The following is a 13626-nucleotide window of genomic DNA, read 5'->3' on the forward strand; positions in this document are numbered from 1 at the left end:
TAGATGTTATCTGACACACATTAAGGTTGCTCCCACACTTAGTTTATATCTGGTGAAACACAGTTTCCCATGTCGTTAATGTTTTGTAGTGTGTCTATACATTTGTATAGCAAGCTGTGTTTTTAGTAGCAAGGGTCATGGCTGTTCCTGGCCCAGGATATTTACAAAACCATCCCAGAGTCCTTCAGGGAAAAATTTGCCAAATGTTATGGTTTGTTTCATCAGCCTTAAACTGAATTTTTGTTCCCAATGACTGAGTCTCAGTATCTTAGGATGTTTGTCATCCATTTATATGGATGTATATATGTTTATATATATCTGTTTCCATTCATAATAAAAATAAATATAAGGGGCTTTCCTTGCAAAATTTCCACATCCAGCATCTTTGCTTTCTTTCAAAAATAGTAAGTACAGCTGCCAACAGATACTCCTTGAAGGCCTTGCCAGAAGCAGTGATAATAGTTATCAGTGTATCCTTTAAAGCACTTTCCGCTGCCCCTGTTGTAACCTTTTTTCTTTTACGGGAAGTCAAATGTTTGATATTCCTGGTATCTGTCAAGGTAAGTCAAAGGAGAAACATGCCTTGTACCCAATTCCATTCTCACTCTCAGACCCTCATCCAGTCTTTACCCACCTTTTTCTGTTCTTGCTTGTCTTTTGCTTTTTGTTACTTTTTCAGTTGCCTTCCCAGCATATCCAAATTTTATTCTCCCCCCGGAATTTGTAGTATGGATGTTTTAAGTCCATGTGTCTGTTCAGCTTCCCTGAAAACATTCTTACATTAGACTGACAAATATTTTTCCCATCAAATAAAAGTTAGTAAAACTATGTAAAAAATCATGTGAAACCTATATGCTAAAAGTACCTTTTCAGCAAATCAGAGGCATTTTTTGGTCCTTTGTAAAATGTGTCAGTTCATATCCAACTTCTTACCCCAAAAGTGAGAATTTCTGTTGTCTCAATGGAGCAGTGGGGATGGATGACCAGAATTCAGGGGGGCTAGAGAAGGAGCCTGGAGCCAAGCCTGGGAAGCAGCCCTGCCTCTGCCACTCCTCTTGCTCCCATCCCCCCAGCCCTGCTCCCATCCCCCCAGCCCTGCTCCCACCCCCCCAGCCCCAGGAGTTGAGAGGCCTTTGGAGGTCCAGCTGTTTCACCTCCTTTGGCAGCTGTTTATCAGCATTTTCTTGAACAGCCACGGGGACAGGAAACTATCTTAGACATGTCATTCTACATTAATGTTTACCTCCCACCTGTGGTCTCCAGTTTCTCTTATATGGCAGTGTTAGAAGAATCTGAAGTCAGCAATTGCATCCTGAGTCTTTTTTCAAAGTAACTATTCTTAAATTTGTTAAAGCATTCAACATCTCTTGTTTCCTAGATATTCACAACCTTTATTTCTCTTCCCAGAATCTACTTTAATTTCTGTATGAAACTCCCTTAAAAGACCTAGAATTAAATAGTCCCAGTTGACTTTTTCTCCATCCTTGCTGTGGTCACTGAGGCAGCCTAAAAATTACTGTGATTCTTAACTGATTCTAATCTTGCTGTCGTCCCAGCCAGAAGTCTTGCTCTTGTGTGTAGATTTCAAAATCTTTTTCCTCGATGATAGCAGTTCCTTGATCACAGGTCTAGATTTTTAAGTTGAGTCTGTTTAGTAAAGTACCTGAGATTCCATGCTTGAGCACTGGATAACTTACTTGGCTACTTAGAAATCCTTTTTTCTTTTTGGCTCTTGGCTGTGTTCTGTGTAGCTGGAGTTGTTAGATAAATGACTAACAGTGCAAGTAAGAGGTATTACTGTAATATTGATTCTCACAAATCTTAATTTTCTAACTTTATTGGCTGTTTGGGATCAATCAAGATAACATATTTGAGTGTCCACTCTAAATATACGTCAGTGTTCTGAGTTAGGCTATCCCTCAAGGAGAACTAAGGAGGAGAAAAGATAAGCATTTGAGCAGTGTGTTCATTTTATCTAATCAATAGTATTGGAACCAAATGATCACATGAAATTGCTTTTGGATTTGTGAGGAGAAAAGGATAAGTATAGGCTGTGGTAGGCAAGCTTCCTAGCTTTGTGAGAAGATTAGGGGGCTTGAACTGGTCCTCAAAGGGAATAGAAATTGGATAAGTAGATAGAGGAGAAAGATTTTCAGGCAAAGAGTTAAACAGAGGCACAAAAGCAGGAATATTCAGAATATGGGCAGAATACCAGTAGGAAAAAAAATGGCTGTATGAACAAGACTTTTATGGAATAGTAATATAAAATTCTAGAGAAACAAATAGAGATCAGATTCCCAAGAGCTTAGGACTTACATTCAGGGTAGAGATTTTTTTAACAGTAGCTTGATGTGTGTGAAGTTGTATATTATGGATATAACAGAAGAGGAGGAGGAGTTAAGTTGCCAGACTGGTTACTACAAAAATTGTTTCAACAGAAAGACTTAGGCACATGGAGAAGCCAATTTGGGGGAATCTTTATCTGGCAATTGGAGGTCAATTTTAAAGGTACTGGGGCGAAGAATCAAGTTTATTTAATTTAACAATCCTCACATGGAAAGTGGAGGACTACAGGCTTCTTTTTCACACGTGTTCTGTGCTCTAATTTTAGTAGTAAGCGTCCTCAGAATGAGCATGCCTGTTACCTCCCGAGGCGGACTTTTCTGTACTGCTTTTTTGCATATCTGGTATCTTGCTGATTTTTTTTTTTCCCAGAAATCACAGAGCTGTATTGTGAGTTGGCAGCTCATGGTCTACTCTGGCCGTCCCAAGCAGGTCTTTCTGATGCTGTGCACTTAGTTCCTGTCTCATGAAATGCATTTTCCTTTATACCCTTAGCTGCTGTTAAGAGTCCCTTTCTTTTTGTTTTTTTGTTTTTTTTAAAAAACAAATCCTGGGCACAAATTTTATTTTATTTATTTATTTATTTATTATAAATTTATTTATTTAGTTTTGGCTGCGTTGGGCCTTCGTTGGTGCACACGGGCTTTCTATAGTTGTGGCGAGCGGGGGCTACCCTTCGTTGTGGTGCGTGGGCTTCTCATTGCGGTGGCTTCTCTTGTTGCGGAGCACGGGCTCTAGGCGCACGGGCTTCAGTAGTTGTGGCACGTGGGCTCAGTAGTTGTGGCTCCCGGGCTCTAGAGCACAGGCTCAGCTGTTGTGGCGCACGGGCTTAGTGGCTCCGTGGCACGTGGGATCTTCCCGGACCAGGGCTCGAACCCATGTCCCCTGCATTGGCAGGTGGATTCTTAACCACTGTGCCACCAGGGAAGTCCCAGGAGTCCCTTTCTTTTGATACAAAGAATTCTATATCCTGTTCAGTTCCAAGCTTCTGAAATTTCTTGAAGCCAGCATCTTGCAGTGAAGAGGATCAAAAATATCTATATGCCCTAAGTTGACGTTCTTTTTCATTTAAAACAATATCAGTCGATCACAGTTTGAATAGGTTTATATTAAAGTGCTTCTTAAAAACTAGATTACTTTGCTTTAATGTGATCAAGATAACCATTGGGCTAGCTTTCTGCAGTTAGTTGTTTAACGGTTTGTTTATAGCTGGAGAAGCCGTAATAAAACACGTTATCGGGGTTTCCCTGGTGGCGCAGCGGTTGAGAATCTGCTTGCCAATGCAGGGGACACGGGTTCGAGCCCTGGTCTGGGAAGATCCCACATGCCGCGGAGCAACTAGGCCCGTGAGCCACAACTACTGAGCCTCCGCGTCTGGAGCTTGTGCTCCGCAACAAGAGAGGCCGTGACAGTGAGAGCCCCGCGCACCGTGATGAAGAGTGGCCCCCGCTTGCCGCAACAAGAGAAAGCCCTCGCACAGAAATGAAGACCCAACACAGCCAAAAATAAATTTAAAAAAAACAAAAACAAAAAACACATTATCGGGCAAGACTTATGTTAAGGCTACCAGCACCACTGACAGAGACTAGGCCAGAGTGGGGGGTGTTGTCCCGACAAGCCAGGTCTTCAGATTTCGGAAACTGTTCTGAACACTGATCTTCGCTTATTACACAGTGATCCTAGATTTCAAGGTGCACAGTTACCTTCACAGCCCTCACTTGGAATGTTTCATTTTTTATTTGCTGGAGTTTTTGATTTTGTAATGATGGGCGAAATCCATCCAGATTCAGTGGATTCAGTATAAAGTGATGCATTATATACATTATTTCCATATTGCAACATGTTTGTTCTTTGTAAAACAGTTCAGGAGGAATGGGAATGGTATATAGATATGTGCTTTTCCTAAACTTTTTCCCTTTTACTATTTCTTATCTAGACTGGAAACACTGCAGTTTTAGATCTTATAATTCCCTATAAGATCTGTGGCAGCGCACACTGCAGTTTTAGATCTTACAGTTCCCTATAAGATCTGTGGCAGCGCACACTGCAGTTTTAGATCTTACAGTTCCCTATAAGACCTGTGGCAGCGCACACTGCAGTTTTAGATCTTACAGTTCCCTATAAGACCTGTGGCAGCGCACACTGCAGTTTTAGATCTTACAGTTCCCTATAAGACCTGTGGCAGCGCACACTGCAGTTTTAGATCTTACAGTTCCCTATAAGACCTGTGGCAGCGCACACTGCAGTTTTAGATCTTACAGTTCCCTATAAGACCTGTGGCAGCGCACACTGCAGTTTTAGATCTTACAGTTCCCTATAAGACCTGTGGCAGCGCACACTGCAGTTTTAGATCTTACAGTTCCCTATAAGACCTGTGGCAGCGCACACTGCAGTTTTAGATCTTACAGTTCCCTATAAGACCTGTGGCAGCGCACACTGCAGTTTTAGATCTTACAGTTCCCTATAAGACCTGTGGCAGCGCACACTGCAGTTTTAGATCTTACAGTTCCCTATAAGACCTGTGGCAGCGCACACTGCAGTTTTAGATCTTACAGTTCCCTATAAGACCTGTGGCAGCGCACACTGCAGTTTTAGATCTTACAGTTCCCTATAAGACCTGTGGCAGCGCACACTGCAGTTTTAGATCTTACAGTTCCCTATAAGACCTGTGGCAGCGCACACTGCAGTTTTAGATCTTACAGTTCCCTATAAGACCTGTGGCAGCGCACACTGCAGTTTTAGATCTTACAGTTCCCTATAAGACCTGTGGCAGCGCACACTGCAGTTTTAGATCTTACAGTTCTCTATAAGATCTGTAGCAGGTGCACAGTTAACCCTTGAACAATATGCGTTAGGGTTGCCAACTCCCACACAGTCTAAAATCTGGGTCTGATTTATAGTCGGTCCTTCCTATCTGTGGTTCTTCCTATCTGCAGTTCTTCCGTGTCCGTGGATTCAACCAGCCTCAGGTTGTGTAGTACTGTATTGTTTGCCATGGGAAAAAAAACTCCACATGTAAGTGGACCCACACAGTTCAAAATGGTGGTGTTCAAGGGTCAACTGTATTCATTTTAACTCCTCCCACAAAAGGTCCCACCAAGATTGATTTAAAGAACTTTTACCTTTGCTCATTGTTTAGGCTTGGGAGATACAAAAGCCTAAGCTTGATTTTCATTTTGAACTAATATTTATCTTTTTTTGTATTGTTTGCCACATGATCCTTCCTTGGTATATATAATCCACACCGTTCTAGCCCTTAATTTTCCCATGCTAAGCAGTTAAAGAAGAAATTCCCATAATGCTTGAGTTTTGAACTTGGATTTGAAAGGATTTTTTGGGAAAGATGTATCTCAATAAATTATATAAAAATAACTGTAATTAATTTCATGCTTCCAACTAGTATCAGCTAGTGTTTTAACCTCAAACTCTGTGAAACGAGTTGGCCATTTTTACAGCCCTTTTATGTGATGGCTTTCTCAGTATCTAATTTATCATAAGACATTATTCTAAGTGCCAGAAATGCTTTCGGGTTACCGAAAGAAGGTCTAACCTTTAGTTTCCACTTGGGAGAAGTTATTTTTACTGAACTTAGTACGTCAGGACTTACTGATGTCCACTCATTTAGGTGGGATGGAGTAATGACCATTTTGTGCATTTGACTGAGACATTAGAATTCATTCTTGCACTCAGCAGGCTTTCTCTGCATGCCTGATGTGTGCCAGACCCAGTGCTAGGTGCCAGACCCAGTGCTAGGTGCCAGACCCAGTGCTAGGCACCGGGGCTGGGGGACAGGGATGTAGTGGGACGGCAACAAGAATTACAGCATTGAGTATCAGTGTTAGCACAGGGCAGAACCTGACTGTCCATGTGCATTCTGAGGGTGGGAAGGGCTTAATATTTACACTTGGAGATCAGAACTCAGAATATGGAAACATGAGTATTTTTCAAGGACTTAGTAGATTTTGAATACAAAAATTGTGGAAACTGGCTTTGTTTACTTAATTTACATGCTTATTTTTTCTCAGAGGTAGAAATTAAGTGATTAAAAATAAAAAAGTGTTTTTGATAAGAACTGTCTCAATTTTAAACTCAGAGGCAAAAGGCATATCCCACACCAGCCTTTCTTAAAAAGCAGAACATTAGTGCCACTGGTAGAAGGGAAAGTAACTAATTTTGCATAATCTCTGAAGTCTGTTTTCACAAGTGGATATAAAGATGACTTTTTGTCCTGTTGCCTTTTGACAAGCATTTTATATCAAATAACAGAGAAAATTGATTAAGTGTAGAGAAAAAAATTTCATAAATTCAGAACCATTTTCTGTTTTTCATAATAAAATGATTGCTCAAAGAATTCCATCTGATGACTGTTGAAAGCTCACTGCAGTTTATGATATAACTGATAAAATCTGCATCCTTGGCCTTCCAACAACCTTTACACCAGCAGATGGTGGGCGTAAAGATGTCATTCATCATTTATTTACAATGGACTTTATTTATTCTAGTGTCAACAGCTGCCCCAGGGAGTGGGTTATTGAATTCAAATGTGAGGCTCTGGGTTATTTGCTTCCTTTCAAATTTGTCTTCAGAGCTTAGTTGCTAGGAGTCCATTCTGTGCTCTAATAATGATTCATGTATTGTGAAGCCATTCAGTAAATTGGGTTGTCAGGGATTGCCAAAAAAAGTTTAGAGGTCTTGTTTTGGGGGGTGGGGGGTTGTGGATTGCATGTTCGTCTGGTTGACTTGAGCAGTAGTGGTATTATGTGACTTTTTGCTAAGACTGGTGAAGTTAGGATTTCTTCTTTTCCTTTATGTACACATTCGCTACCTGTCCATATTCTACATATGAATAATAAGAAAATGTAGAGGACAGTTTGTTAAAGGAAACTATCAACCTTTTCTTCTCTCCTCACAGGCAGGGCAAGAGTCCTTTCGTTCCATCACAAGGTCATATTACAGAGGTGCAGCAGGGGCTTTACTAGTGTATGATATTACAAGGTGAGAACGTGTAAAGTTTTTGGTTCAGTAGTCAGTGCAGAGAATTTTTCTAAATAAATATGATTATCAGTAATGAAAGTATAGCTCTGCCTTTATGTCCTGGCTATCTGCCTTTAAAACTTAATGTATCTTGAATTAACTTTAAATTTACTACAGAAATCTGTAAGTTATTCTCTTATATGAATAAGCACCCCAAGTTGATAAATTTAGTAATGATATTTATACATTGGAATTTCCTAAAGTGAGGTTACATTTAATTCCTAAACTGAACTATAGTCAGTGAGCTCTGACTCCAGATACTGTACTTAAAATCTGTTTCCTACTTGGACATGGCTAAAAATAATTATCTTTAATGGAATGCATACTGTTCATTGTACACCACTAGGGGAAATACTTTGAAATTAAATTATCAAATTATCATTTATGTTTAGAAGAGACACATTCAACCACTTGACAACCTGGTTAGAAGATGCCCGCCAGCATTCCAATTCCAACATGGTCATTATGCTTATTGGAAATAAAAGGTAAAAAGACTCTTTTAAAGCTTTTTTACATAATGATGAAGACTGGATAGCTGTTATATGGTAACTGTTCATGTGGTAACTGTTAAAGTGCCTGTCTTGTACATTGTCCAAAATGTGAAGTTATTGATTTCTTAAATTATAAAAATTTAAGATACTAAGATGTTTCTTTTGTTTTTTAAAATGCAGATAATAAGCTTTATTGGAAATTATTATTTGAAATAGTTTTTATTGGAAGCTATACTTTAAAGAATACTCTTAAGTAGGTTTATCTGATTAGTAATTTAAAATAAAACCCACTGATAATGTTTGGTGGTTAGGTCACTGTTCAGTATTACCTAAAATACTTGGCAGTATAAATAAGGATCTGTGCAGAACTCAGAAAAATATTTTTTTCCCTTCTTCATGACTTAATGTGTATTATATGACTTAATATAATACATAGATTAATCAGGTGTATTTCTACTTAAAAGGCCTGAAACACTTTTAATATTGTTTAGTAGATATCATGTTAGTACTTTTAAACCTACCTCTAAGACTTACATATTAGTGTCATGCTAATGTTGTTTTTTCAATCTTATTTTACTTTATATATCCAGGGATCATTATTTGCAGTGAATGTCCTTGTGCTCTACATTTAAAATGATAGTACATGGGAAAACAGTTTCTTGACCATAGTTTCTATAAACTTTCAAGAGTGTAGAAAGTTTTCACTAGTTTAGTAGAAAATTACAGTGGTAACCATTAAAACTAGTATTTTTAAATTTGTTTGTTTGTTTATTTATTTATTTATTTATTTATGGCTGCATTGGGTCTTCATTGCTGCATGACAGCTTTCTCTAGTTGCGGCAGGCAGGGGCTACTCTTTGTTGCGGTGTGCAGGCTTCTCATTGCCGTGGCTTCTCTTGTTGCAGAGCACGGGCTCTAGGCATGAGGGCTTCAGTAGTTGTGGCACGAGGGCTCAGTAGTTGTGGCTTGCAGGCTCTAGAGTGCAGGCTCAGTAGTTGTGGCTCACGGGCTTAGTTGCTCCATGGCATGTGGGATCTTCCCGGACCAGGGCTCGAACCCGTGTCCCCTGCACTGGCAGGTGGATTCTTAACCACTGCGCCACCAGGAAAGTCTTGTCAATTAATTTTTTTGACAAAGATGCCAAGGTTCAGTGGGGGAAGGGGTAATGTTTTCATCAAATGGTGCTGGAACAATTGAATAGCCATGTGCGAAAAAATTTACCTTGACCCTTACCTCACACCATATACAAAAATTAACTGGAAATGGATTACAGACCTAAATATAAGAGTTAAAAGTATAAAAAATATTCTAGAAGAAAGCATATAAAATCTTAGGGATTCTGGTTTTGTCAAACATCACTTAAATAGGAAAGATTAACTTACCAAGTATTGGCAAGGATCCAGAGGAACTGAGACTCTTGCACTGCTGGTGGAAATGTAGAATGATACAACCGTTTTGCAAAACAATTTGGTGGTTTCTTTAGAAAATAAACGTACATTTGCCATACCACCTAGCCACTTCACTCCTAGGTATTTACCCAAGAAAAACATGCTTTACACAAAAAATTATACACAGGCTCTCATAGTGGCTTTATTTGCAATAGCGCCAAACTGGAAACAACCCAAAATTCAATTGACAGGTGAATGGATAAATTGTGATACAGCCGTACAATGGAATACACTCAGCGATAAAGAGGAATGAGCTATTGATATATGCAGCAAAGTGGATGAATCTCAAAATAATTATGCTGAGTGCAAAAAAAAAAAAAAACAGACAAAAAGAAAACATACTACATGATTCCATTAATATAAAACCCCACAAAATACAGACTATTCTCTAGTAGCAGAAAGCAGATCATTAGTTGACTAGGGTACAGGGGAAGGAAAGGATGGATTATAGTGGGGAATGAGGAAACTTTTGGGAGACTGATGGCTTCACCAGGTATACATACGTGAAACTCATCAAATTTTATATTAAATGTGCAGTTTTTTATGTCAATTATATTGCAGTAAAACTGTAAAAAAAAAGTAATATAACAAATATTATACTGCATAGATTAGATTTTTTTAAGTGTTATTTTAATTGAGGTTTGCTGTTAAGCAAACATACAGTTGTCCTTCCACATCCATGGGGGATTGGATTCCCCACAGATATCAAAATCCTTTTAAGAATAAGGCTATTGGAGGGAAGCTTTAGTCTTTGTAATATGGAAGTATTCATACTACCATTCAATGATGATGTGTGAAATAATGAGAAGAATATTTGAAGAATAAAGAGAATTTTCATAGTTTTGTCTTACTGGTGTTTTCCTTGTGTCTGAAACAAGGTGGCTGGCACCTTACTGGTGGCTTAAATTTGGTTGCCTCCCATAGTTCAGTTGTGAAAAGAAAGAGCAAAGTATAGTATGTACAAAAGATGTTTTTAATGATTGTAGATGGGTAGCTCTTATCATTAGGATACAGTAGGTGTGGAAAGACATTTTAGGGAAGAAACTAGGAGAAGGGAAAAAAGAATGTATGACATGCAAAGAGTGAATGGAAACGAACAGAGATAAATGAGGGGATTATTATTAGATGAGGTGAATTGGGGTAGACATGGAAACAGGGAATAAACAATTTCTGAGTTAGGTGAATTAAGCAGTAGGGAGCCAGTGGAGGGGTTTGAGAAAGACAGTGACCTACTCAGAATGACAGATATGACATGGATTTTTCCTAACTGTGGCATTTGAAATTGGTTGTACAAGAAATAGGACGCAGAGGCTGCAAGGATGAAAGTTTTTAATAGTCAAGGAATTAGAATACCCTAAACAAAAAAGCATAAATTAAGAGAATGGTTTAGGAAAGAAAGATATTTAAGTAGTAAAAGCAATTTAAATGGGATTAATGGAGTAAAAAGTCAAAGACAACAATATGATTTTACACCTGGAAAACTGAGGAAACAAAGAGTGATAAAACAAATACAGAATACTGAAGTGCCGCTTTCTTTTTTTCAAACAATCCCTTAAATGTACACATCCTTAACCCTCTTTGTTAAGATAACATTTGCAAATGCGGGCATCATCAGCGATACTGGTAGGGGAAAACTGGGAGTAACTTTAAATATCTCCAAGTAAGGGATTGTTTAAATAAAATGTGGCATATGCATAAAATGGGATAAAGGGCAGTTAAGGGAAAGTATTTTCTTGAAGATGTTGTGTACCTCAAAGCTAATTTTCCCTTAAGAATGATTGTCAGATAAGGGGACTGAATTTCAGGAGCACGGTACCATGTCATGGTTGCTAGTGTTCCCCCCCCTCCCCCATTTTTTACGCCTGCTAGAATATAAGCTCCACCTGGGGGCAGGGGGTTGGTACTATGTCTGTTTTGTTGAGTGGTCTGTCCCCAGATCCAGGATAGGGCTTGGCACACAGGAGGCCCCCAGATTATAGTTGGATAAATTATCCTCGTCCAGTCATGCTATAGTATTTGCAAACTCTGTTTGCCTGCTTTTTATGTTCTCGTTTTACCACTAGTATTTCATAGCACAGTCAACTTGTAACTATTGATTTTATTTCTCAACAGAAAAGAAATCTGATACAAATCTGTCAAAATAATATGTGTCAAGGCTAGATGGAAGTACATGGATATTATATTCTTCTCCATCCTGTTCTGGGCACATAAATTTGTAATAGTAAAGTTTAAATTTTTTTACAATAAAACACACTTGAAGAGGAGACTTCTACTTTTTACCTACCTTAACTAATACAATTTCAGTATGATAAAAATGAATACCATACTTTTGTCCAAAATTTCTAGCTTAGACTTTTGTTTCTCTCTCTCTTCTAACATTAACAGTTGTATTGGAAATTAACTGGGATTAAAAATTAATTAATGTTTCTATACTGCTTTGAATTTTATTAAGCAATTTCCTGTAGCTTCTGAAAATTGTGTGACTTATTTTTATCACATTCACAGAAACTCAGTCAGTCTGGCTGAAGGATGAGGGGACTAGTGTAATTTTGCTCTCTCAAATTATTATGTTGAGTAAGATGGTTCCCTTCTTTGGGAACCCACTGTAACTCAAAGGTAGGGTTTGGGCTAGATGTTCCCTTTGGGTTTCTCTAGTTTTAGCATTCTAGGGCTCTAACTTAGAATCTTTCTTTAGTTGGATTGTTAGTTCTTTGAAGCTAAGCGGTGTGCCCTTTTTGACTCTCATAATACACTGAATAATGAAATTGATTATTATGTGTCGAAAATTAATTGAAAGAATGGTCAGTACAACTTTGAATCTTATCATACAGTTTCCACAGATGTCTCTAATTGTACTATGTTGGTTGATAACTTGGCCCTTTCTTTCCCATGTTTAGTGATTTAGAATCTAGAAGAGAAGTAAAAAAAGAAGAAGGTGAAGCTTTTGCACGAGAACATGGACTTATCTTCATGGAAACTTCGGCTAAGACTGCTTCTAATGTAGAAGAGGTAAGTAAGAGGCCTTTTTAAATGTTTTATCTTCTTAATAGAAACTTTTTATATACCTTAATATTCATTTGTTGATTATCCCCTGTAAGCTTTTTAGTCACAGATAGTCCTTGAAGGTTGTAAAATAGAAAATTTCTTTCCTTTGAAATGCCTTGTAATGTTCATCTTATATCAGGCTCTTCAGTTATATTCTGAGCCTTCACTTGAAGCCAAAATGCTTTCACAGATCTTTGTATATACTTTCCTTAAAATCTTTTTTATGTTTCTTGAGAGTGGAAAAAAAAGAACACTAACGAAATTTGGAAATGTTTCAAGACACTAAACATTTGTAGCTATTTGTATCCACTTCTGCTTAAATAGGGAAAGTATTATATTATTGCAATGTAACATTATACAAAGCATGGGAATTCTGCCATAATTAATAAATAAAATTTATAGTATCAGTTATTTCCATTGATCAACCTGAACTATGGAAGTTTTGTGAACACACCATGTTCTTCTGTGCTTTGTGTATGTGGATATTGTATTTATTTATTATACATACAGGAGTAGACAGTTAATCCTCTCTTAGGTAAATGTATTACTACACTCTATTTCATAAAAAGCAGAAATGAGAATAAGAAAATATGCAGTTTGCCCAGAATAATGCTGGAGCTTCCACCTTCTGGGTAAGAATCTTAAGAGCAGCGGCAGAAGGGGATTCTAGAAAACAAATGATTGGAGAAACGCTTGTCCTAAGGATAGCAGAGGATGGGTTCCTAGGCCACAACTAGCACTGTGCCTTCAACATAGTGAACAGTGAGTAAATACTTATTAGGAATAATACTCGGAGCATGTCTGATTAACCGTTGAACCCAAAAATTGACTACAGTAGTTCAACAGCATTGGTATTTTCACTGAAGAATTCTTAGGTAAGGTATTATACTCACCTACACTTGATGAGGTGCTCTGTGATTGTCCGTGATACTCTTCTTACAGGCTCCAACTAATGCTTTACTTGTGTTGCAAATTAATTACATCTTGATAACATCCAAGAATAATGTTTTACTTCACACAGCAAACCCAGAGAGAAATCCATTCTATCCTCTTGTTTGACTTAAAATAGACACATAAAGCTGCCTGTTTCCGTGAAGCTCTCCTTTATTAGAGGTGTTGGATTTGAAACTGTAAGGGCCAACGTGTTATGGGGGTTTCAAGACATCTGAAACATATCCTTACTGATAATTAACAATGGATTTTCTTGTTGATTTTGAGAACCTTAAAGCCAGAATTGTCTGTATTTTATGAAAGAACCATACTGT

General features: G+C 38.1%; 1 protein-coding gene and 1 long non-coding RNA gene across 6 annotated transcripts in view; one reads left to right on the plus strand and one right to left on the minus strand.

The window, feature by feature from the left end:
• RAB2A (RAB2A, member RAS oncogene family) overlaps positions 1-13626 on the plus strand; it is a 76298-nt gene that overhangs the window by 36999 nt on the left and 25673 nt on the right. For all 5 annotated transcript variants that reach the window (XM_082433100.1, XM_082433099.1, XM_082433101.1 and 2 more), the window contains 3 exons: positions 7256-7338; positions 7770-7862; positions 12214-12325. In XM_082433100.1, the coding sequence (XP_082289226.1) occupies positions 7256-7338; positions 7770-7862; positions 12214-12325 (288 nt within the window). The remainder of the gene's footprint in view (positions 1-7255; positions 7339-7769; positions 7863-12213; positions 12326-13626) is intronic.
• Positions 1-13626, minus strand: part of LOC309646618 — a 139883-nt gene that overhangs the window by 31376 nt on the left and 94881 nt on the right. The window lies entirely within an intron of this gene.

The sequence above is a fragment of the Balaenoptera physalus genome (assembly GCF_965194825.1).
Source record: "Balaenoptera physalus genome assembly, chromosome: 17".
NCBI classification, from domain to species: domain Eukaryota; kingdom Metazoa; phylum Chordata; class Mammalia; order Artiodactyla; family Balaenopteridae; genus Balaenoptera; species Balaenoptera physalus.